Source organism: Terrapene carolina, unplaced genomic scaffold (assembly GCF_002925995.2).
Source record: "Terrapene carolina triunguis isolate 2854851 unplaced genomic scaffold, T_m_triunguis-2.0 Scaffold42, whole genome shotgun sequence".
In the NCBI taxonomy this organism is placed as follows: Eukaryota; Metazoa; Chordata; order Testudines; family Emydidae; genus Terrapene; species Terrapene triunguis.
Window position 1 is genome coordinate 5,107,726 of NW_020664393.1, and position 26,998 is coordinate 5,134,723.

At 40.9% G+C, this 26,998-nt stretch overlaps 1 protein-coding gene across 1 annotated transcript in view; it reads right to left on the bottom strand.

Annotated features, from left to right (window-relative positions):
- The window catches only part of FIG4 (FIG4 phosphoinositide 5-phosphatase), a 150,585-nt gene that overhangs the window by 27,508 nt on the left and 96,079 nt on the right, over window positions 1-26,998 (bottom strand). Inside the window, exons 20-22 of the mRNA XM_024194288.3 lie at window positions 24,450-24,645; window positions 13,105-13,187; window positions 10,388-10,477 (exon numbers count right to left, since the gene is read on the bottom strand). Of these exons, the coding sequence (XP_024050056.1) occupies window positions 10,388-10,477; window positions 13,105-13,187; window positions 24,450-24,645 (369 nt within the window). The remainder of the gene's footprint in view (window positions 1-10,387; window positions 10,478-13,104; window positions 13,188-24,449; window positions 24,646-26,998) is intronic.

Consider the following 26,998-nt stretch of genomic DNA (forward strand, 5'->3'; position numbering starts at 1 on the left):
CCGGCGGCTGGGGTCCGGAGGCAAGGGGGCTGCCTGAAGCCCATAGCGCTCGGGCAGCTCGGCTCTTAAACAGAGCCACCATTTTCCCGGACACGTTCGGCTTTTTGGCAATTCCCCCCGGACGGGGGTTTGAGTGCCGAAAAGCCGGACATGTCCGGGAAAAAGAGGACGTATGGTAACCCTAGACTAGAGCAGGGGCTGTACTAGAGTAATCAGGAACCTGCTAGAACCAGTTAAGGCAGGCAGGCTAATTAGGATACCTGGAGCCAGTTAAGAAGAAGCTGCTAGAATCAATTAAGGCAGGCTAATCAGGGCACCTGGGTTTTAAAAAGGAGCTCACTTCAGTTTGTGGTGAGAGTGTGAGGAGCTGGGAGCAAGAGGCGCAAGGAGCTGAGAGTGAGAGGGTGTGCTGCTGGAGGACTGAGGAGCACAAGCGTTATCAGACACCAGGAGGAAGGTCCTGTGGTGAGAATAAAGAATGTGTTTGGAGGAGGCCATGGGGAAGTAGCCCAGGGAGTTGTAGCTGTCATGCAGTTGTTACAGGAGGCACTATAGACAGCTGCAGTCCACAGGGCCCTGGGCTGGAACCCGGAGTAGAGGGCGGGCCCGGGTTCCCCCAAACCTCCCAATTGACCTGGACTGTGGGTTCTTCCAGAGGGGAAGGTCTCTGGGCTGTTCCCCAACCCACATGGTGAATCTCTGCGCCAAGAAAATCCGCCAATAAGCGCAGGACCCACCAAGATAGAGGAGGAACTTTGTCACACTACATATCAGAATTCCACATTGGGTATGTCTAACCCTCCTATTAGAGATGTGAGACTAATCCAAGAGTTTGAGTCTAAAGTATTTTACCTTTAAAATACGATTCTTAATTACATATTGCATGTCTTTGCAGAAGACTCCATTTGTAGAAAGAAGGTTGATCATTTCTCTCATCTTAAGTTACTCTAAATACCATATTTGCCTTTCAAAATAATTCATATTACCCTCATTTTCCAACTTCCCAAACACTGTCAAGTACTGGTTTGTGAGTATTTCCATTTGGATGCAAGAAAAAAAGAACGTCTTCAGAATTGCTTTGATTATGGCACTATATTAGAACTTCATCTCTCTGAGAATATTTTTATGGTCTAACGACACATCAGCTTTATTTTACTTCAAGTCAGTTAAGATCACTGCAATTACAGACTTTTGAGAGCCATCTCTCTCACAATCTGTTGCTTATAAACCTAATAAAATCTGACACTTGGATGCTCTTGCTATTTCAACTGTATGCTCTACGAGGTTAATATCCTCTGCACAAAACTCCCTCCTGTCTCAAACCTGCAACTCAACAGTAGAATACAAAAAGGAAACTACCTTCTTCTGGAAGTGAAGAGAAATAACTTCTCAAGAACAGATACAGTCAACATTTCCCTCAAAAGAAAAATTAAATTCAATGAAAGTTGGATAAAATGAGATTTATTGTAAAAAAGGTGCAGCAGAGAAAACACACAGAAAATAAAAGACTATTTGCTTAAAGTGATACTACCTAAGGGCTTAAATATTTATTACAAAAATGCCCCCCTTACTTCAGGTTAGGGGAGGTCTGATAGGCTCAACTCTAGGGTCTTGAGAGAAGGGAGGATGGAAAGGCTGCTCTGAGGGCTTTCCTAGTCCTGTTGTCCAGAACATATGTGGAGAGTAGGAGAATTCTCTGCCTCTTTCCAGGAGAAGCTACCATGCATGGGGGAATACTCTCATATTAACCTACTCTTTTCAGAGCTCCATAGTATAGGGAACACGCTTTATTCTCTGAAAGAATGGAATGACTCATATTTAGCCTGTGATCCACTATGACCCCCAGATCCCTTTCTGAAGTACACCTTCCTACGCAGTCATTTCCCATTTTTTGTGTGTGCAACTGATTGTTCTTTCCTAAGTGGAGTACTTTGCATTTGTCCTTATTGATTTTCATGCTACTTATTTCAGACCATTTCTCCAGTTTGTCCAGATCATTTTGAATTTTAATCCTATCCTCCAAAGCACTTGCAATCCCCTCCAAGCTTGGTATCGTCCGCAAACCTAAGTTATTCCCTATGCCATTATCTAAATCATCAATGAAGATATTAACAGAACCAGAACTGATCTGTGCAGAACCCCACTTGATATGCCAATCCAGCATGACTATGAACCATTGATAACTCTCTGGGAACTGCTTTCCAACCACTTATGTACCCACCTCATAGTAGCTCCAACTAGGTTGTATTTCCCTAGTTTGTTTATGAGACGGTCATGTGAGACAGTATAAAAAGCCTTACTAAAGTCAAGATACACCACATCTATCTCTTCCTCCTTATCCACAAGGCTTGTTATCCTCTCAAAGAAAGCTATTAGGTTGGTCTGACATGATTTGTTCTTGATTAATCCATGTGGTTAATTATCATCTTATCTTCTAGGTGTTTGCACATTGATTGCTTAATTATTTGCTCAGTTATCTTTTCATGGAGAATACCATCTCAGCAGCCCCTTCTCTTATATACCAAAGGGGCACTCTCGCTTAAGCACTGCAGCTGAAAGCAACTGTTGCCATGTGGCATGTTCTTTTGTAATCTCAGTGGCCTCAAAGTTTTCTTGAACTGTGATCATTCTTTTCCAGAGCAATCTTCAGAGGCCAAAAGATAAATCTCTTTCTCAAGTGTTGTATGCCGCAGTGCTGCCAGCTCTTGTGAGTCCTGAGATATTTGGGCTTTCTCAAAGCCCCAGCTCCTGGAGTCAAGTAATCACATGACAATCTCAACTTTCCTTCAAAAACAAAAACCTTATTTCTAGCTCTCATGGTTGCAAAGAAAAGCTTGAAAGTAAAAGAACAGAATACAAAATGTGCTATTTTTAAAAGCTCATGATTTTTAAGCCAGCATCAAGACTTTTGGGGCCTCACATTTTTTGAATACTTGTGGTAGCAATACTTAAGAGGATGGTTTGTAGTCATTTTAATTTTTTACAGTGTCCTAAAGTTTCCAAATATTTCAAATTTCATTCTCACCAAAACATAGCCTTTGCAACTACTGTCATCCTTACTGAATATTTAGTATTCTAAAAACCCATTTATATATTTAAAAAAAACATTTATATACACAAGTTCATGCACTGGTTTTTTGTTGGTCTACTTAAAGATACTTTAACAAAATACTTCAGACAAGTGCTTTACTAGTCACTTAGATGTGAGTTAATAAATACAACAATATTAGGTCTTCATATCATTCAAGTCTTATGAAATAAGTGACCCATAGTTTATTGGTCATAACTTCACTGATAGCATACAACAAAGCTGAATACCATTTTGGACAAAATATTATTCTGTGATGAGTGAAACCTTGTTATGGGTCGAGTTAAAACTCCACTGAGATTGACATGTGTGAACTCACCCTTCAATTAACATAATTATAAGCAAAAGCTCCCACTTAAGAAAAAAGGTGTAGGTGAACTAGCTTTTGGCTCAGTAATGTTTTGGGTAGGGGTGTGGTGGAGGGGAAGGGGGAAGAGAACACACAAAAACTGAGGACAGACAAGAACAGAGAGGGGGGAGGGGGGGGGGAGAAGAGGCAAGAGAGCCAAGAGGAGCCTGTAAGCACAGCATGACCCTGGAAAAAGCTAGAGAGAGCTTCTGGGTCTGGTGTTGGCTAAAGAGATTTGGGGACTGTAAGCTCAGAAACTGTTCCTTTTTGTTCTTGGTTCTTTCTGCATTCAGAGACATAGGGCTTTGTACATTCTTTGTAAATAAATATGACTGCATCAAAGAAATCCCAGACTCCATCAATTTCTACTTCCACCTGGAACATCCCCCGGGTCCCAAACTTTGACAAGCCACTCAGGCCGAAAAGGAGCAACAATACTTCAAATGTAAAATCTTGCTGTCAGCAAGCCAGCCACTGCACAAGGCTCTTCCTAAATTTAAAGGCAAGCTCCAGTTCTTCATCTCAAGATACACCAGGGGGCTGCACCCCATTTTACAAGTGGGGGGAACTCTGTTATACAAACCTGTAACCCCACCCTGCCTCCTTCCCCCACAAGGTAGTCATAAATGTTTAATGCAATTAAAATGACCTCTAGATGTACATACTGTTCTTATTTTTATCTTTGTTCAGGGTTCTCTCTTAACTTGTAACAATGTCTGTCTCTGTATGCACAAATAAATGCAAATAAATTAATAAAAAAATGTATATAACTGGCCACTGTAGCACCATATCTTTAAAGCTGCTTGTCAGTCTTCCCAGTACCGTAAATAAACCCCCTTCAGTATTGTCTGTGCTTGCCTAATTCTTGCGGGGGGAAAATCTTCTTGCCTAACAATAGTCTACTGTAAAATTTCAGCCTTCTTCTTATAGAATCATAGAAATGTAGGGCTGGGAGGGCTCTCAAGAGGTCATCAAGTCCAGCACCCTGTGCTGAGGCAGGACCAAGTAAACCTAGACTATCACTGACAGGTGTTTGTCCAACCTGTTCTTAAAAACAATCAATGATGGGGATTCCACAACCTCCCTTGGAAGCCTATTCTAGAACTTAACTACCCTTATAGTTACAAAGTTTTTCCTAATATCTAAGCTAAATCGCTCTTGTTGCAGATTAAGCCCATTACTTCTTGTCTTATCTTCAGTGGACATGGAGAATAATTGATCACAGTCCTCTTTATAACAGCCCTTAACATATCTGAAGACTTATCAGATCCCCTCTGTCTTCTTTTCTTAAGAATAAACATGCCTAGTTTTTTTAACCTTTCCTCATAAGTCAGGTTTGTAAGCCTTTTATCACTTCTGTTGCTCTCCTCTGGGCTCTCTCTAATTTATCCACATCTTTCCTGAAGTGTGGCACCCAGAATTGGACACAGTACTCCAACTAAGGCCTCACCAGTGCCGAGTAGAACAGGACAATTACGTTCTGTGTCTTACATTCAACACTCCTGTTAATATAGCCCAGAATGATATTAGCTTTTTTCGCAACTGCACTGTGTTGGATGGTGTATGGATGGTGTGTGGCTGGCTGAGGGAGCTGCAGGATCTCGGACAGGGCAGTGCTGGAGAGAGTGAGAAGGAGCTCTGGGTTGGTTGCTAAGACTCCATCAGGACAAGGTCGTGAAGTAAGGGTGAAGATGGCGCAGGGAGGAGTATAAAAATATTGCTTGAGCATACAGGGGTGTAATCAGAGAGGCTAAAGCACAATTGGAGTTGCACTAGCAAGGGATGTGAAGGGTAACAACCTAGTGACAGATGATGTGGAAAAAGCTTAAGTACTCAATGGTTTTTTTGCATCGGTCTTCACAGACAAGGTCAGCTCCTAGACTGCTGCACTGGGCAGTAAAGTATGGGGAGGAGGTGAGCAGCCCTCAGTGGTGAAAGAACAGGTTAAGGACTATTTAGAAAAGTTGGACATGCACAAGTCCATGGGGCTGGATCTAATGCATGAGAGTGCTTAGGGAGTTGGTTGATGTGACTGCAGAGCCGTTAGTGATCAACGGCTCAATGTCTAGTTGGCAGCTGGCATCAAGCGGAGTGTCCCAGGGGTCTGTCCTGGGGCTGGTTTTGTTCAACGTCTTCATTAATGATCTGGATGATGAGATGGATTGCACCCTCAGCAAGTTTGCAGATGACATTAGGCTGGGGGGACAGGTAGATATGCTGGAAGGTAGGGACAGAGTCCAAAGTGACCTAGACAAATTGGAGGATTGGCCATATCTGATGAGGTTCAACAAGGACAAGTGCAGCATCCTGCACTTAGGGCAGAAGAATCCCATGCACTGCGACAGACTGGGGACTGACTGGCTAAGTGGCAGTTCTGCAGAAAAGGATCTGGGGATTACAGTGGATGAGAAGCTGGATATGAGTCAACAGTGTGCCCTTGTTGCCAAGGCGGCTAATGGCATATTCGGCTGCATTAGTAGGAGGATTGCCAGCAGATCATGGGAAGTGATTATTCTCCTCTATTTGGCACTGGTGAGGCCACATCTGGAGTACCGTGTCCAGTTTTGGGCCCCCACTACAGAAAAGACGTGGACAAATTGGAGAGAGTCCAGCGGAGGTCAATGAAAATGATTAGTGGGTTGGGGCACATGACTTATGAGGAGAGGCTGAGGGAACAGGGTTTATTTAGTCTGCAGAAGGGAAGAGTGAGGGGGGATTTGATAGCAACCTTCAACTACCTGAAGGGGGGTTCCAAAGAGGATGGAGCTGGGCTGTTCTCAGTGGTGGCAGATGACAGAAGGAGCAGCAATGGTCTCAAGTTGCAGTGGGGGAGGTCTAGGTTGGATATTAGGAAAAACTATTTCACTAGGAGGGTGGTGAAGCACTGGAATGGGTTACCTAGGGAGGTGGTGGAATCTCAATATGTAGAGGTTTTTAAGGCCTGATTTGATAAAGCCCTGGCTGGAATGATTTAGTTGGGGTTGGTCCTGCTTTGAGCAGGGGGTTGGACTACATGACCTCCTGAGGTCTCTTCCAACCCTAATCTTCTATGATTCTATGCAGGCCGCAGGAAAGTGGCACAGGGAATTAGAGCAGCGGCATGGCTTTGATGGGCTGGGACCTGGACTAGTGGGCAGGCCTATGTCCCCCCCACCTCCTATTAGCCACTGGGGAAAGTGGCCTGGACTTTGAGGCACCCCAGAAGGGGAACTGAACTCTTTAGTGTCCCAGCACGAGAGCTGAGGCCTGAAACGCCTAGAGATGGCGAGGACATTGCCTCTAGGGGGAAGCCCTGGAATACGGCTTGACAGTAGGGCTGAGACCATTGATAGACTACAGGACCTAAGCCTAGTGAGGGCTACAAGGAGAGAAAGTGCAGGTCCGCATACACTCAACCATAGGGCGCTCACGAGAGGTGAATGCACCCCACTACAAACAGCAATTTTGTTATTTTTGAACAGATTTCATTTCCCTTGCAATTTCTTTCCTCCCACTTAATTTTTAACTTTTGCAATATCAAAGACAATTCTCTGAAACTGAGTTTAGTATCTCTAGCTAGTTTTATTTCAAAGTTTAGAAGGGTCTCCCACTTCACCAGAGTTCTGCATTATCTTCTGAAGGCAAGAATGTCCAAAAGAAATTTTTTTTAGCATCAAGGTAAATCAGCAAGTGGCTATATGAGGAAAGGTTTTTAATACAAAGGTGGGCTGTCAGCATAAGTTTTCTTTATTTTTAAGAAAAAAAGCGTGATGCTAGCAGATCAAGTGTCAGCTCCTGCCAAGACTGCAGGCATTAGTTAAAAACTGACAAACTCACAGCTGGAAACCAGACCAGTTCAAAATAGGTATTAGTCTTACAAGAATTATTTAGTGTTTAGACTTGATGAAATACTTGTAAGTTGCTGCATGCATTAACCTCACTTGTAATGCCTGTATTCTATGCTATAAAGAAATATGTAAATTTTTGCTTTATAACTTTAAAAATGTTTGCTCTAAACTTGTGAAGCCAGATGGGAAGAGTGTCCCGTCACCCCCATCCCAAAAACTATCAAAATCAGAGGGGCCATCAAGAATCATCGCAATACACAGAATGACCTTATTGCACCCATGGTGAAGTATGTGCAGAAGGCCTCGTCCCATTCCTTTGAATGCTCGAAGAGTTAAATAAAAATAGTTAATGTGAAGATTTTTCATCCCTTTGCTGTGTGAACTCTCACAGGTCCAGAGAAACCACACTGAAGTCAGAGATCCCGAGGGCTTATCACCTGGGTCCCCCTGAAAGAGAATTTGAATTGACAGGTCTCTACAACTCTGTCACTCTTAGGATTTAGATGGTAACTCATTTGTATATCTAGGTTTGCTTGCTTTAACCAATATAACTATTTCTCTTTCCTAGTTACTAAACCTTTACATAATTTATTACAGGATTGGCTAGGGGTGTTGTCTTTGGTGCAAGACTTAGGGTACCAAGTGAACTGGGGTAAGTGACTGGTCTGGTGGGACTGGAAGCAACCTGAATGTGGTGTGATTTTTGGTGTATGTGACCATTTACCACTAAGTCCAGTTTGTCTAGGTGACAAGATAGACTGGAGAGTCCAAAGGGACTGACTGTGACTCCATGGTAAGATTGTTACAGTGATCCAGGAGCTCACATTTGTTACTGGCTTGGTAAAATCTAATGATAGAACGTACCTCCAGTTTGAGGTATCTGCCCTGTTTTTGACACTCTGCCCTGAGGAAGGCACTCAGTCGTGAGCCACTCCAGACAGCGTGACAGAAAATAATTAATATATTTTTAAATGAAACTGTTTAAATGAAGTATTCTAACAAACTGCATATTACCCTTTTGAAAATAAGTTGGAAGCATTTAAAATTAATCTGTAGTTTAAGAATCTTTTGAAAACATCACTTTATCAATGTTGATAAATGCAAAGTAATGCACATTGGAAAACATAATCCCAACTATACATATGAAATGATGGGGTCTAAATTAGCTGTTACCACTCAAAGAGCTTGGAGTTATTGTGGATAGCTCTCTGAAAACATCCACTCAATGTGCAGCGGCAGTCAAAAAAGTGAATAGAATGTTGGGACTCATTAAGAAAGGGATAGATAATAAGACAGAAAATATCATATTGCCTCTATATAAATCCATGGTACGCCCACATCTTGAATACTGTGTGCAGTTGTGGCTGCCCCATCTCAAAAAAGATATATTGGAATTGGAAAAGGTTCAGAAAAGGGCAACAAAAATGATTAGGGGTATGGAAAAGCTGCCAAATGAAGAGAGATTAATAAGACTGGGACTTTTCTGCTTGGAAAAGACTATTAAGGGGGGATATGATAGAGGTCTATAAAATCATGTTTAATGTGGAGAAAGTAAATAAGGAAGTGTTATTTACTCCTTCTCATAACACACAAACTAGGGGGGGTCACCAAATGACATTAATAGGCAGCAGATTAACAACAAACAAAAGGAAGTATTTTTTCACACAATGCACAGTCAACCTGTGGAACTCCTTACCAGCGGATGTTGTGAAGGCCAAGACTAACAGGGTTAAAAAAGAACTAGATAAGTTCATGGAGGATAGGTCCACCAATGGCTATTAGCCAGGATGGACAGGGAAGGTGTCGCTAGCCTCTGTTTGCCAGCAGCTAGGAATGGGTGACAGGGGATGGATCACTTGATGATTATCTGTTCTGTTCAATTCCCTCTGGGGCACCTGGCATTCGCCACTGTAGGAGGACAGAATACTGGGCTAGATGGACCTTTGGTCTGACCTAGTATGGCTGTTCTTATGTTCTTATATAACAAAACTGATACAACTACTGGAGAGTCTAGGCAGCTTTGAAAGGAGCTTAGGCCTGTGGAGATAAAAACTCAACTTGGTCCATTTTACCTTAGATTGTTTTAAATTACAGGTTTTTCAAAATTCTGATTAACTGTCATTTTTGCAAGGTTCCTGGCTTCTCTTCAAATCTTTCCCGATTGATTTTTGGCATGGAGTCATTATGGGGAATAACTTTACTATTTTGGAACATATTGTTCTGCAAGTTCAATTTAAGGTACCAATCCTGCAGCTGACTGCCTGGGCACCAAGCCCTGCAGACCTGGAATCAGTTGCAGAATTGGGATCTTAATATTTCAGACCACCTTGTTACCCTTCAGTTCAGATACCTTCAATTAATGGTATATGTTATTTTATTTCAGATAATTTCTTTTCAATTATTTACTTATGCTGCTCTAACCATCAGATAAGTATCATATCTAGGTATCCACTGTTCTATATTTTTTCATACACTTCTAATGATTAATAAAGTCCAGTATCAATTTATTACATCCTACATATTTTCATCTAACCGCATCTCTCTCAAAGGTTTATAAAAACTATTAGTTCTAGCAACTGATATATTAACATTTACTTTCAGTTAATAGTTTAAAACATACTAATATTATTCTGGACCAAACAAACAATTTTCAGATCCAAAAGAATATATTTGAAAAAAAGATTCTGATTTGAACACTCCTAATTGGAATACTGGTGGGCAGATATAGGATATTAATTAAAAATTCTAAAATACAACTTTCACAGAAAGCTGCAAATTCATTTAAATTAAATGAGATTTTATTTGCGGGATATACTATACAAGTGTCACTTGAGTGAGAAAAAGAGACTGCTAGATACCTGTTTCGGTGGGTACAATCCACCCATGTCACAGCTACCCACTATGTTTGGGGTTTGAGCCCTGTATCCAATAAAAGTAATGGATGTTGATGAAAGAATAGTTAGAAAATATTTGTGGCATTCATGATATTTTGATATCAGACATTTATTCAATGATTTTTAAGGTACAGTGTCCGACTTCAAAGAATTCCCTCACAAGAGGGAACCCACAGCAGGAACTGAACTAAAATAAAAAAATAAAAATGAAAAAATAAACAGTACTTACATATTTATAACCCCATCTAGACGATGTTTTGAACAAAGCTGCTGGCTGCTCTTGTCTTGTTTATGTTGATTCTGCCCCAACTGAACAAACCTATGGAGTAGCAGTGGATAAAAGTATAAGTCATAAAGAGAGCAAGAACTATTTGCAATAACTTCAGTGAATTAATGAAAATGACAGTTCTGTACAATTTGAAGAGTCATGCAGTTTCAGTAAGTCACACTGAGTACATTAAAGGACAGCTGGAACACTGACCTCACTTAACACAAAAGTGAGAGTCATGATGATTAATACACTTAACTTGGTCTAGTTTTTTTTTTTTTTTTTTTTGCTTTTAAAACTTTAGTTTGGGTACATTTTGGGCCCCTTTCACTTTAGCTAGGAGGTCTTGCCCACTGGTAGGTTTTGCTCACTATTTCACAGGCAGCAGATGGGGCCATCAGCAAGAGGAGATAGAGTTAACTGCTCTTTCCAACAGCATGAACTCCCCATAGAAGACCTCTAGGAGGAGAGAGAAAGAGGAGCACACCTAGGTGTCACTATTGGAATTGGGTGGTAGGGCAGTTGTAGAAAGAAGCAAGCTAAATAGATGGGAAGTTGGCTCAAGTTCCATGAAGATAAGTCTGATCCTGACCTCTCTCCTACTTGAGTTGCATAGCTGTGAAAAGCTGCCCTCCCATTTCACTGGTTTCAGCTATTTAATTGGACAACCCTTTGATCTGCCATCAGAAGGATATGCAATGTGTCTTCCTCCTCTATCCAGTCTATACTCTCAGAGTAGAGGATTTCCTCTGCTCCCACAAAAAGCTTGTGAAAAGGAACTGAGGACAGAAACACACATATTGGGTTCCCTCCAGGCAGCAGATGAAAGGGAAATCAGTAGAAGAGCTGAGAAGGATGAACCAGGCTAGGGGCTATGTAGGGAAAATGGGAGGGAACTCAGTAACTCCATTGCATATGGCAGACTTGAGCTCTTTAGCAACAGCATTCTCCCTGCCCCAGCCTCAGTAAATTTAAGTCATGATCTTATACTTGATTTCCTAAAAAGAGGCTTTTTAAAAAAAATAGTCTATAATTTGCATATAGTCAAATAATATTAGGACCGATTCTTTTTAAACTAAACTAAACTAAGAACATATCACATGAAGAGAGAGACTATGGTGAATTAAATTTCCCCTCACAATTCAGAGATGGTTCACAACATAATAAGTAATGTAATTAGCCAGTCATTACACATCGTAAAGCAAATCGAAAGCTGCACAGCTGCATTTCAACGCATGGCTTGTAGTTATTCACTTGAAAAACATGTATGTCTAAGTTTTCATTATGAGGTGTAGTTTTCTATTGCCCAGTGCTCCATTAATTAATTCAAAAGTCTAAGCAGGTGTTTGAAACATTGATTTACCAGACTAGCGTAATTGATTTGCACACCATGTGACTGGGTAAGCAGTTGCTCTCTTAGCAACAGCATTACAGGCCTTTAAAAATTAGAAGAGACTTTAATGTCAATCTAAGTTTCCCTGACTGCCTTCCTATTATTTTGCTTTTCTGACTATAATTTACTAACATAAAGGGCCCAGTTCAGGAAACCAAGCCTGCTCAGGACAGCACTTAAAGTTAAGTAAGTGCTTAAGTCCATCTCTATTCATGACAAAACTTAAATATATGCTTAAATGCTTTTGCGAATTGGATCCAAAGTACTTCCTTATAATGGTGATACAGAGTAAACTATATAGTTACTATTTCATCAAACCATGATATTGGAGTCCCAGTCAATTTGGTTTCAACCATCTCCTATTAAAACTATGAAGTATTTGTACAAGAAAGTTATCATTTAAAATCTTCGTGCCACTGTTATTATGAGTTACCCTCCTAGTTTGGTCATTTCCCCCCACTTTTCCACTAGTAGCCTGTATGCCAGATTTAATAATTGGTTCCAGTCTCAGATGAAAACCAGCAATCTTAAACCTTAAGATAGTTGCCTCTGATGAGACAGAAAATGCCTAAGCAGCTTCTGAATGACCTGGCATATAGCAAAAAAGGCGTAAATATTTGAAGAAAAAGGTTGAATACCAACCAGAAACATTTTTCCTGGAACAGTCACAGCCAAACAAAATTTTGTATAAGAGGTTATAGCTAACACTTGTGCCTCTATGCAGAAGACAGAAACAAAATAGTTTTCTTACCAAAAAAAGGTTAATTTATGTAATTGTACTTGCATTTTATAGCAAAGACTGTTTAACGGATGAGAAATTTAAATTATTTAAAAAAAATATTCTCGGAAGTTGCAGAACTCTGAATGTTGACATTTTATAAATTAGTGTAATTCAACATTTGAGAATAAATGTGAAAAACTGCAAACTATGTACTTGTAAATTAAAGAGCCACTATTAATTTGAGTTTGTCCCTTGTTCTTGGAAAAATGTTAACTGATATTTCACTACAAGTCCATTTGATTTAACTATCAAATTCTGCACTTGGAGGCATCTGCACAGCTCCACATTGAAGATAAGAGAATTGCGTGCACACGTACGAGAGATGAAGAGTTTCATTTTAAAGACACAGAATAGTAAAATACTACCAGCTTCAAGTTACCTCTAGTGCTAGTGCCATACCAGAACAATGTTTAAATAAATTCTGAAGAAAAAGGAGCAATTTCTTACAGAGTATTTAACTAGCTCCAATCATCATTTACTGATTATGACTGAGAATGTTCTTACCTTGTATATATTGTGAGGTCATCATCTGAAGGAACATCTGAGAGGTTAATCCCATATATATCTTTCATGGACTGAACTATGTTCTGGGGGGAGGAAAATACAACCAAAGTAAGTCTTTCAGAAATAGAATACTATGCTAATTTCCAAACAAAAGTTTATTGGATATAACTGAATTCTTTCTAGATCAGAAAAAAAAGCGCATTTTAATCAATGCAAATAAAACTAATAAAAAAAAGCCTCTCCTGTACTTCCTGCCAACCTTTCTAGGCTTATACTGAATCTTGTAAGAAGAATTTTTTTAGATGTATTCTTCATTTTATTTGTTCACTAAGAAAGGAAAATGTTACTGTAATAGACACAATATGCTAGCATATGGTATAATCCATCAATCTGGAAAGAACCTGAGATTTCTTTTATTGCTAATATAAAATAATACAATATAAAAAGATTTGTATAAGTAATTCATATTTGTGGATATATTACAAGTTGTATGCTTTTATGATATTTTATTTATTTTTAGTTTAGGAAAGAAAACATTATACAAGTCATTTACAAAAACCTTTCACCATTTATCTTTAATCTTTTTGGTCTATACTACGTAAAGAAAACCCCTAATTTTCTTCAGACTAAAATTATTTTAATTTCCATTATAGTTTTAAAAAGTTACATGTTCATGAAATATACAGGTCCAGTGGAACAGGGTGCTGATGTGTGTTTTAAACCCCTTAAAACTGACAAGGGTCATGTGACTGCAGGTTGCAAGCAGTGCCTGCTATAAAACAGAGACAACCTATCCTTAGTAGTGAAAGACCCAGAATCAGAGATGGACTAGGGAGAGTTGGATGTGTCCTGGCAAGGAAAGTATTTCTTTCCAAGTGTTTTGTATTACATCAAGTCTTCTGTATTGTCCATTGTTAACAAAACCTGTCCTGAGGAAAGGGATTTGGAACCTGACTCAATCATTTAGATATTTTTTGGACTACCCAGCTGGTGAATCTGCCACCAGCCTACATAAAGGTATAAATTAGGTATAAAAATCACATTAGCAGATAACAGAGGAAGTGTCAAATCCAAACAGTTCTCATTTACTATTTTTCAGAAAAGTCTTTTAAAAAATATTACAACAAGAACAACACTAAAACAATTTTTGTTATTACAGATAGTCTGTCTGCTTTGTGTTACCGTAAGATTTAAGAAAGTGTGATTAATTTTTGCAATTATAAGAAGAATAATTTGACTTCTTTAGCACCTCCCCTCTAAAGATCAACATATTTTGTAAACTTTAATTAAGTAAACTTCACAACATGTGACCTAGATAAACATTAACCCTACTTTACAGCTCTTATTAAGCCTGTAGTATTTACAAGCATCACCATAGCCAATGGAAGGTGACATCCTTAAAATGTTAATGTTGAGAAACTGTCTAAATATGCATGCTCAAAGTTGCTAACTTTAAACGTTCATAACATTAAATGTAATTAATTTTCTTCAAATTCAGCTTTTTTTATTCACAGCAAAATTTATAAAAACAAGACATGTTTGAAGTTAGAATCATAGAATATCAGGGCTGGAAGGGACCTCAGGAGGTCATCTAGTCCAACCCCCTGCTCAAAGTAGGACCAATCCCCAACTAAATCATCCCAGCCAGGGGTTTGTCAAGCCTGACCTTAAAAACCTCTAAGGATCGAGATTCCACCACCTCCCTAGATAACCCATTCCAGTGCTTCACCACCCTCCAACTGAAAAAGTTTTTCTTAATATTCAACCTAACTCTCCCCCCCCGCAAATTGAGACCATTACTCCTTGTTCAATCATCTGGTACCACTGAAAACAGTCTAGATCAGGGGAGGCCAACCTGTGGCTCCGGAGCCACATGCGGCTCTTCATAGGTTAATATGTGGCTCCTTGCATAGACGTCAACTCTGGGGCTGGAGCTACAGAGGCCAACTTTCCAATGTCTTACAGGGTGCTCACTGCTCAATCCCTGGCTCTGCCCCAGGCCCCGCCCCTACCCCTGATTCTGCCGCACCCTGGCTCCTCCCCATCTGCCAAGCCTCCTGCACACCCCAAAACAGCTGATCGTGGCGGGCGGGAGGCGCAGGGATGGAAGGTTAGGTGCTGATCGGCGATGCTGCTGGCTGGTGGGAGACAATAGGGGTTGGAGGGGTAGCTGACGTGTTACTGTGGCCCTTTGGCAATGCACATTGGTAAATTTTGGCTCCTTCTCAGGCTCAGGTTGGCCACGCCTGGTCTAGATCCATTCTCTTTGGAATCCCCTTTCAGGTAGTTGAAAGCAGCTATCAAATCCCCCCTCATTCTTCTTTTCTGCAGACTAAATAAGCCCAGTTCCCTCGGCCTCTCCTCCTAAGTCATGTGCTCCAGCCCCCTAGTCATTTTTTTTGCCCTCCGCTAGACTCTTTCCAATTTTTCCACATCTTTCTTGTAGTGTGGGGCCCAAAACTGGACACAGTACTCCAGATGAGGCCTCACCAATGTGGATTAGAGGGGAATGATCACGTCCCTCGATCTGCTGGCAATGCTCCTACTTATACAGCCCAAAATGGCATTAGCCTTCTTGGCAACAAGGGCACACTGTTGACTCATATGCAGCTTCTCATCCACTGTAACCCCTAGGTCCTTTTCTGCAGAACTGCTGCCTAGCCACTCTGTAGCAGTGCATGGGATTCTTCCGTCCTAAGTGCAGGACTCTGAACTTGCCCTTGTTGAACCTCATCAGCTTTCTTTTGGCCCAATCCTCTAATTTGTCTAGGTCCCTACCCTCCAGCATATCTACCACTCCTCCCAGGTTAGTGTCATCTGCAAACTTGCTGAGGGTGCAATCCACGCCATCCTCCACATCTTTAAGGAAGATACTGAACAAAACCGGCCCCAGGACTGACCCTTGGGGCACTCCGCTTGATACCAGCTGCCAACTGGACATGGAGCCAGTGATCACTTCCTGTTGAGCCCGATGATCTAGCCAGCTTTCTATCCACCTTATAGTCCATTCATCCAGCCCATACTACTTTAACTTGCTGGCAAGTTCCCAGCTTCTGACATTTGAATCATCTTGGTTCAACAATTTTTAGTTTTTTTCCACATTTCCATAACTTAAACAAAGATTCAATTTTGATGATACTTAAAAAATAAAATAAAAACCAAAGAAAACCAAAAATCACTATGGGGTGAGATGAGACCAAGGCCGTGTAAAAAGAGGGGCAGAATGAAAACAGGTATTACATACTAACTGTATAAAGCATTATCAACATATACCAAATACGTGCATTAAAATGTTCACAATTAAAACTAGAAGTCTATCTTTATGAATGCTAGCTACATTTAATTAGCTTTAATATAAAAATAATTAGTTCTACACTGTACTAAGGATTTACTAGATGCAGATATGCCAGATATAAGGATTTATTTATTTGTAGAATAGATAGTGCTTAGGTAAGTTTACTTTATTTCTTCTGACTTTGTTACCATTGCTACCTCATAACTCAAAGCCCAAAACACACAAATATTTGATTGTCCTGTAATAACATTATTTACTCAAGAATGCACCCGAAGTATGTGCAGAAAATAGAGATATTTTAAAAATTATAAACTACATTGACAACTAACTGACACTTCAATCAATGTCAAAGTCGTCCGTTTTTCTAGTTTAGAAAACTTTGTATCTACACTGGTACATTAGCGTTCCTTTTTAGTATAGGTACTATTCAAATGATAGGCATTTCTGCAAACAGAAAATAAAATTTAAAAACTCTGTTCTTTATGGAAGTTGAAACAAAATATACTTCTGTTACATTCCTGTGGTTCACAGGTTCTCAAAAATAAGAGTTTCTTGAATTAGATATTTTTTAATCCTTTTCAGTCATAGCTAACTGCATAAATTATTTCCTACTATATTATTAGCTCAGCCCTCATGTTTCAAAACCCTGCATTATAGCCTCTCTTTGGATAGCTGCATGATGGGACCCATGACAAATAATGGCTATTGCTGAAATGTTAATTCCAAAATACTCTCTCAAAAGCCCATATCTGATGCTCCAATTAACTCAGTTATGGAAACTAACTGCATTGTGTAATCTATTCTAAACCAAGATCAACTAGTGAATATACACAGGTTTGGTGTCTAACATATTCTTTTACATTTGATCTCTGCACAAAAAAAAGCAGCATAATTATTACCTTTATATATAAAATATGCTCCAAAGATAGTTTTGTGCTTTTGAGGTTTATAATGGAGGTCACAAATACTAACAAAGGCCCAAGTTTTGCAATGGACTGTGAGTGGGCATACTGGGGCCCGTGGGCAATCATTCACAGCACTGTGGTCTTGGTAGTAAAGTTACACAAATTAATAATTAAATTCTCAGTATGTTTCAATAGACATAAGGGTACTAAGAAAGCAAAATATGACTCAATATTGTTATTAACAATGAGAATAAACTAATTTATTGCTGATTATAAACCAATACAGCTTAAAATGTCTTAAGTAATATTTTGCATTTACATACACCTTTCATTAAAGCATTTCAAAATGTTTTACAAAAATGTATTCAGGCTCAGTAAGAGGGAGGGGAGGATTATATCCATTTTATAGATGGACAAAATGAAATGAAATCACTTGCCCAGATTGCACAGCACCTCATGAACAAGAGTTGGTGATAGTGCTCAAGAGTCGTGACTCCTGGTTCCTTGCTACAACCACTGTAAAAACCCCTTCTTTTCCATTGGTCTAAGACACTTACTCTCCATTATTCTGAGACACAGCCCCAAAATTAACATCACAGTATTTCAGAATTATTGCGTCAAATAACACAAACTGGGCTTGGAAAAATTTACGCCTTGTATATATGGCTAACATTCATATATGAGAAGTCAATCAGTCTATAAAACAATCTTGAGTTCACTGATATATTGTTGAAATTGTTCTGGAAAAGAAGTAATTTTAATCTTCACTGTTATCAAGCAACACACTTTTAGCCAAGTGTAGGATATTTTCGCCTATAATCATGTAGGCATTAAACATAAACATACTAAAAATACAACAAATTAAAGTTTATGTTAATAGATTTAACAAGTAGCTTGACTTTGAGCTTTGATAGAGTAAAATAACCATACACACTGTTTGCCAGTGTCCCAGCAGAGTGACAGTTCTGTAATTTCTTACTTTGGCCATGAGGTCCTGGAAGCCTTGAGAAAATGTAAGCACGAGATGCATGAATGAGAGAAAACAACTTTTCTGAGTCAGAGGACAATGGTTCATAAGTTACTACCAGGAAAGTAACCAGGCTCTAATAGTCAAGAATAGGGGTTCTCAAACTGGGGGTCGGGACCCCTCAAGGGGTTGCGAGGTTATTACATAGGGGGGTCGCGAGCTGTCAGCCTCCACCCTAAACCCCGCTTTGCCTCCAGCATTTATAATGGTGCTAAATATACAAAAAAGTGTTTTTAATTTATGGGGGGGGGGTCGCACTCAGAGGCTTGCTATGTAAAAGGGGTCACCAGTACAAAAGTTTGAGAACCACTGGTCAAGAAGCTATTTCAGAGTCTTGACTGTTCACACAGACAGAGGTAGTTGAGATCACTTTGGTGGAGTCATTGTCTCCTGTTATTCCCCTATTATATACATACTTGGGAAACACAGACTCATGGACTTGACAAAGAACCAGTACCCAATGGAGGGTCTCAAGTGTGGACCAAAAGTCAGCCTGACCTCACTTGATCAGGATTGGGCAATGCAGTTGGGGGGCAAAAACAGTGATCCCGATTTGATCAGAAGATTACCCGGGAGATCCTGTGGGATGCTACCAGCCAGAGTTTTACACTTAAAAGGCCAGGTAAAGCAAGGAAAAAACGGTTACTCACTTCTCGTAACTCTTGTTCTTTGAGACGTGTTGTTCATGTCCATTCCAATCAGGTGTGTGCGTGTACACGTGCAGAATGGCTGGGAGATTTTTCCCTTAGCAGCATCCGTCAGGCAGGCCTGGGCGCCCCTGGAAGTCATGCCTTCATGGCACTCAATATAGAGGCCTGCCAACCCGCCACCCCTTCAGTTCCTTCTTGCCGGCTACTCCAGCAGAGGAGTAGGAGGGTTGGTATTGGAATGGACATGAACAACACATCTCAAAGAACAACAGTTACGAGACGTGAGTAACCGTTTTTACTTCTTCTAGTGCTTGTTCATGTCCATTCCAATCAGGTGACTCCCAAGCCAAGATCAGGAAGTGGGGTCGGAGCTGTCCACTGATTGGAGTACTGCTCTTCCGAAGGCCGCATCGTCTCTGGCCTGCTGGGTAATTGCACAATGTGCGGCGAAAGTGTGTATGGAGGACCACGTCGCTTCCTTGCAGATTTCCTGGGTGGGAACCTGAGCCAGGAATGCTGTAGATGAAGCCTGTGCCCTGGTAGAGTGCGCAGTGATCGGAGGTGCGGGAACACCTGCTAGGTTGTAGCACTCGCGGATACAGGACACGATCCATGACAAGATGCATTGGGATGAAACCGGCTGACCTTTCATCCTGTCCGCGACTGCTACGAACAACTGGACCGACTTTCTGAACGGTTTCATTCTCTCTATATAAAAGGCCAGCGCCCTGCGGACATCCAGAGAATGGAGTCTCTGCTCCCTGCCGCTGGAATGAGGTTTAGGGTAGAAAACCAGGAGGAAGATGTTCTGGTTGATGTGGAACTGTGAGAGACAACCTTTGGGAGGAAAGCAGGGTGAGGTCTGAGCTGAACCTTGTCCTTATAGAACCCGGTGTAGGGAGTGTCTGATGTCAAGGCCCTGAGCTCGGACACCCTCCTGGCCGAGGTTATTGCTACCAGGAATGCGACCTTGTAAGAGAGGTAGAGCAAGAAGCATGTTGCTAAAGGCTCAAAAGGGGGTCCCATGAGCCTAGAAAGGACCAAGTTGAGGTCCCAGGCAGGAATCGATTGATGGATGTGAGGGTATAACCTATCGAGCCCCTTTAGGAATCAGCTGACCATGGGGTTAGCAAATACCGAGCGGCCCTGCATGCCTGGGTGGAAGGCCGAGATGGCGGCTAAGTGCACCCGTATAGAAGACAACGGGAGATCCTCCTGCTTCAGATGGAGGAGGTAGTCCAGAATGTGCGGCACTGCAGCCAGCGTAGGGGGTGAATGGCGCTGCGCTGACCAGACTGAAAATTTCTTCCACTTGGCAAGGTACGTGGCTCTCGTAGAGGGTTTCCTACTGCCAAGGAGGACCTGTCTAACCCGGTCTGAACAGGAAAGCTCCAACGGATTTAACCATGGAGCTTCCACGTTGTAAGATGGAACAACTGGTGGCATGCAGTTTAGGAAAAAAGATATGTGAACTGTCTGAGTCAGATGGAAATCAGAGATTACATGGGGTAAATTTTGGATGTAGTCTTGGAGAAACCTCATCCTTATGGAAAATTGTGTATGGTGGATCAGCCATAAGGGTCTGTAGTTCACCTACTCTTGTAGCTGAGGTGATGGCAACTAGAAAGATGACCTTCATAGTCAAATGCGTTATAGTGCACGAAGGTAGGGGTTTCAAACAGAGCTCTTGTTAACATTGAGAGGATCAGGCTGAGGTCCCATGTCACAGGAGGTTTTAATCACAGAAGGAAAGGTTCTGACTAGGCCTTGCAGGAAATGTACTGTCACAGGATGAGTGAAGATGGAGTAGTTATCAATAGGAGGATGACAGGCCCTGATAGCTGCTAAGTGTACCCTTACCCAAGGTCTTCAAGGAAAGACGATATACCAATATAGTATTGATTTCAGAGTCCTTTGGGTTTATCTGGCAATGTTGAGACAAGACAGAAAAAACCTTGTCCACTTAGCTGTGTAGACAACAATAGTAGAAAGCCGATTCCTTGCTACTATTGTTAAGGATGGCCTGAATAGCTTCTGAACATGTTCTTTCTAGGTTTGATACAAATACCAAGCCATCTGATGAAGTGAAGCCAGAATGGGATACCTGACCTTGCCCTTGTCAATACATCCAGAAAGAATTGGGTACTGATGTGCAGACATGTTGACATTTGTAGAATAATGGGAAACCAGAATTGCCTGGGCCATCTGGGAGCAATCAGGATGATCACCATTTCATCTTGCTTGATGTTCCTCAGACAGCAAGGTATGGTGCAACAGAAGGGAGGATGAGCATTAGGTGTCCTGACCAAGGGAAATGAAGTGTTTCCCCTCTGGAGTCCTGACCTCGTCGCCCTTGGAATGGTAGATCATTCATTTTCTGTTCTCTTCTCAAACATGTCCCAGGATGGAGATGCCCATTGATGAAATATGATCTGTACCATGGAATAATGAATATCCCATTTGTGGTCCTTAGAGGAGTACCTGGCTGACTATGTCTGCTAGTTGTCACGAATCCCTGGGTGATTGTAGACCATGACACAGTGATTGGGTGACAAATATACCAGCTCCAAAAATTGACAGCCTCTATCCAGAAAGGGGTGATTGTGCTCCCCCTCATTTGTTGATGTAGAAAGCTGTTGCCATGTTGTGTGACATCACTTGAATATGCCAGGTCTGTATGAGTGGTAGGAATTGTTAGCAGGCCTCATGGACTGTTCAAATTTCTAGGAGGTTTCTGGGCATGATGGACTCCTGCGGAATCCACATCCTGTGCTGTATGTTCATCTAGATGGGCACTCCACTCTAACAAGGTGGTGTCCATGATCAGTATCTCCTCATACATGGGCGGAATGAAAGGGAACTCCCCACACACACACTTGTTCCCTAGTCTCCCACCAGGCTAAAGAAGCTCATGCTCTATGTGGGAGTGAGTAACTTATTTGGTGTGTATACCATCTGAAGCCAAGCTTGCAGGCAACAAAGTAAAAACCTTGCAAAGGGTCTCACATGTACAGGAAACCATGTAACCAAGAAGGCTGAGATATGAACAGACTGAAGCCCATGGACTCAGTCTGAGTTAAATGACAACTTCCTTTATGGATTGGTGTCTGGCCTGAGGAAGATATACTGTGGCACTGATAGATTCCAGTATTGCCCTGATAAACTCTATAGTTTGCATGAGACCTAAAATGGATTTTATATTTATACAGAGTCCCAGTGAATGTAGAAGATGGAGCAAGAATGAGGTTGCTGTCAGTACCACCTGATGAGATCTCTCAATCAGTAGCTAGTCAAAGTAAGGAAAAACTGATGGTCCGTGGCCTTGGAAAAGAGCAACCACTACTGATAGTACCTTTGTAAATAGCCTTGGGGCTGGTGCAAGGCTAAAGGGGAGCACCTTGTGTTGACACTAGTTCAGACTTACAGTGAGTCTAAGACACTTTCTATGTGAGGGGTGGATGTCTATGTGGAAGCAGGCATCTTTCATATCAAGAGTTGTGAATCAGTCATCTTTATTCAGTGAAGAAATTACTGATGCCAAGGTGGCCATTCTGAATATCAATCTACAGATAAAGACATTGAGCTGTTTGCATTCTAAGATGGGTCTTCATCCTCCCTTTTTGCAGGAGGAGGAAATATTTTGAGTAAAAACTTTCCCCAGTATTGGAGGCAGCCTCAGCACTACAGCACCCTAATGAAGAAAGGAGTTTACTTCTTAAATGAACATCCTTTCATCAGAGTGGTCCCTGAAGAGGGATGGGAAAGAGGCATTCTATGGTATAGTGGTATGAATGATGTTGAGAACCCATTTGTCTGTCATTATCCTCTGCCAGGCTTTTGGAGAAATGAGATAGATGGCCACCAAATTGGGTATCAGAGTTCTGGATGGATGAATGCAGCATCTGGAGTGTTTCACAGCTCTCAAAGGTCCTGTCAAAAACGTATTTTAGTAAAAGGCTGGGGTTGGAAGGAGGGAAGAGGTGGGAACATCGTACTTGATCCATTGCATCCTCCATGGTGGTTCAAAACCGCTCTGGGTGGTAAAATAATTGTAGTACTGGTTGTGCCTGTATGTGTGTGGTCTGTGGTATTTCTTCTTTGGAGCTGGAATGTTGATGTCCAGCGAGCCCAGCATCCTTCAACGAGTGTAACAAATCATTCATCTTCTCACTGAAGAGATTGTTCCCTTCAAAGGGCAAATCCTCCACTGCAGATTGGTCTTCCCTGAGGAATCTGGAGAAATGAAGCCATGACACTTAATGTGTGACAACAGCTGTTATCATCGATCTGGAGGCTGTGACTGCTGCAGCAAAGCTTGGAGGGATGATCTGGCAATCAATTTACCCACGGTGCCTGTCCTCCTAAGGAAGTTTGTGAGTAAATTCTGTGAATTTAGAATAACTAACAAAATGGTACTTGGACAATAATGTCTGACAGTTGGCTGTACAAAATTGCATACTGGTTGAAGTAAAAACCTTCCTCAAAAATAGGTTTAAGTGTTTGGGCTTGGCTTCTTTATTAGAAGGGGTAGACTTTAGTTGATGTTGCTTGCTCTTATAAGTGGCAGCTTGAGCTACTAAGGAGTTTGGGGAGATGTGTGAATAAAAATTCTGCTCCCTTGGCTGGCACAAAATGTTTCTGGGTTCTCCATTATTTAAATCAAGACTGGATATCTTTCTAAATCACATACTCTAACTCAACCAGAAATTATGGGCTTGATGCAGAACTTGCTGGGTGAGGTTCTATGGCCTGTGTTATACAGGAAGTCAATTGCCGGAAATTATGGTGGGATCAGACAATAATTATTTAATGACAGTAGATATTTAGATTCAAAAAGTTAAAGCTTTATAACTGTTAAAACACAAACTGGAAACATCACGTCAGAATATATAAAGTAAATATCCTTAAATCAAACTCTAATAAGTTCCCAACCTGCATTTTTCTTACTTTACATATCTGTAAAACTAATATTATCTGATAAAATCAGAATGTGCAGTTTAGATAATTTAGTTTTATTAAACCATTTTTCAACACCTCAGACTATTAAGTTACTACTTGGCAATTCAGAACTCAGATACCAATAAAGTCCTCAAAGGGACACTTTCAACTTGAAATCTAGTCAATTTCAAAACCTGAATTAAAAGTAGTGTTTGATACTATTCCTGCCCACGAATCCCTTTCCAGTTTTTATGGCTTTAGAATCACATTTTCTATTTTTTTTAAAATGTTATTTTCTTTCCTAATGTTTTGTGAGAGGCGCCAACAAACAGGGAAAATGACAATTGTGTATAATCAGATTCACTAAATGATGTCAAATGCGTAAAGCAAATAAACTGGAGAAAATAATTTTCCCTTTTAATGTCAGGAACATTAGGTGTTACAAGTAACAGTAGGCAAAATATTTTCATAAGAAATGTGTATTTTAAGTTGATGGTCTCCCTTCATGTGTGCCAGTGCAATTTTCTCACCTCTGTTATTTTTATATTATCGCCTGTATCTGTCATCTTCACTGGAGTGGAACGCTGAGAAACAGCTCCCTCATCTTCTTTGTCAGTCCCAGAATCATCCTCAGAACTACTTGACACTGCTTCCTCACTTGGGGGAGGAGGGGCACTAGCAGCTGTTTTGCGCTGCAGCACAGTTTCTTCTCTATTACTTTTGTTCCTATATATTCAAAGAAGAAAGACAGTGCACACATTTATTAAATGAACACAAAATACTTTTAAATATACCATACGTATATTCCTGAATTTTGGTTTCCATCTCATCTGGCATAGGGTGCAAGGAGAAATTCTACCTTCTGAACGTCTTCTGTTATTGTTGAGGGCTCTGCCCGTCCTTTGAATCCCCTATTTTTTCTTTTCCCTGGGTATTCACTATATCTGTACCTCTTCTCATACTGCTGAATGTCTGAAGTCATTTCCATGACTATGCCAGCCTTCCTCCATTTTCTGTTCAGTCTCTTTTTTCATCCCTGCTTTTTCTTTTTCTAAACAACTTTATGTATCTTTCGTGATTGATCCTTGCATCACCAAACTTTGTCAGTTCTTCTCTATCTTTGGCTCTCTACCTAAATTCTCTTCCCAGGTCTTGAAAGTTTAAAAACAAAGCCATAAAACTGCTGGATAGTGTTAATGACTTTCCTGCTCCCCAACAGTGCCACCTTCTCCCTGGTCTCCAAATCAGAGAACTCCCTTTAGGCACTCCATGCTCACATCTTTAACTGTATGACATTTTCTTTTGGATGTTCTATAGCTGTCTTAGAGCCAGTCTCTCCAAAACTGAGTTTATCATCTTTCCTCCTTCTCCCTCTCCATCACCTTGTGTCCTCAACACCATTGACACCTCCGCTCTCTCTCCTGTTCCTAGGCTCACGACCTTGGTGTCATCCATGACTTCTCGCCTTCTCCCCCTTTTCCAGTCTTTTATTTCTTCCTTTTTAACCATCAATATCCACTTTTTCCTAACTACACACTTTCTCATGCTACAATCCTTGAAAAGCTTTGGTCATTTCCTGCCATGGCTAGTGTCTCCCTCATTTCAATTTATAAAGAACACTGCTGATAAACACATCTTCCTCTCCATTTCCTCCGATCATGTCAACTTCTCCTTATTGTTTCCATATAGAAATCTGAAGCCACTTTATAAGGGATCTTTCCAGGATAGGGAATAAAACATTAAGGGATTGGATTCTTGGGTCTGTCCACTTGGTGTATGCAACAGTCTGGGAAAAAGAGGTGGGTGTAAAGGAGTCTGTAAGCCATTACTGTGGCTTCCTTATCCCTGGACTACTGAGCACAGGTCCAATCTCAAAAAGCAATTTAGAGCAGTTTTGCAGCTGTTCTAAGTTCCGCTGGCTACAACAGCCCTCAAAGGGTCAAGTGGTTAGCAGGGGACCACTGGAGCGTAGCAGTGCTCCAGTCATGCCCCATTTTCCCCAGCCACACACTCAATTGTGGCACCAACAGAGGTGTCTATGTCAGCTTTAAGTGACCCAGGAAATCATCAGGTATCCATTTAATTCAGCTTTAAGGTATGAATGTTTAGGGACTCTCCCTGGTTCTCAATGGCACTGCAGAAGACTGAACAAAGAGGATGGTAGCTGAAGGAGTTATTCAGTGCAGATCTGTCAGATGAAGAAAGTGGAAGAAACAACAGAAGCATTTGCTGGTACTTATAGATTGGAAGTTGGTAAAGGCTGTTTCACTTACTCATGAGGCAGTTTAATGACTCTAAACTAAGTTCAGGACATCCTGACACGGTAATGCCCTGGAAATATGGAACCAAAAGCATGGATCTGTTGTAATACCCTTGGTGATTTAGTGCTACACTTTGGAAAAAACATACAATTACTCTGGTCTGTCACTCATAGCAGGCTAGGCACACTATCACTTCTTGGGATTTCTATGTAGAGCGTAAACATCCTGATAACCTCTCGTAGATAGCTACCACTAGTAATTTTCCCCTTGGAAAAATACAATAATGATGTGTTTTGCAAATGGATTTTTGAGACTGAAAACAGAAGTACAAAAAAGGATACTCTATTTCATCCAGTGTTTTAAAACAAAGAGTTCAAGTACACAAGCTCATGAGGATATTTAAACTGGGAAGACCAGAGATCTTAGAATGCATCCTCGTAAATAAACAGAACAAGTTGTCCTGCTGTTTGAAACAAATCAATATTTAGATACAGAGTCAAACGATTTAATAAGTAACATTACAAAAAATTCAAGGAGGAGATTGGCAAATCAATTCACAGTTCAGACATGCCTCAATGAAATGTTAAAGTCTATTGCATCAAATGAAGGTACAGTAAAGTGCCTTTTTTAACCAGTAGCCACTGTTCCTTTAGAAAATAAAACATATTAATTGTGTGCAGCTCTATAGTTGTGTTCCATGCCAAAAGCATGAGACCTCACAGAAATGTCTGAACAATGTATTCTTTGTTTGAGGACACTGACATATACTACCTTAGAGAGGCGAGAAAATCAAATTAGGCTTGGAACTGCCTAATACA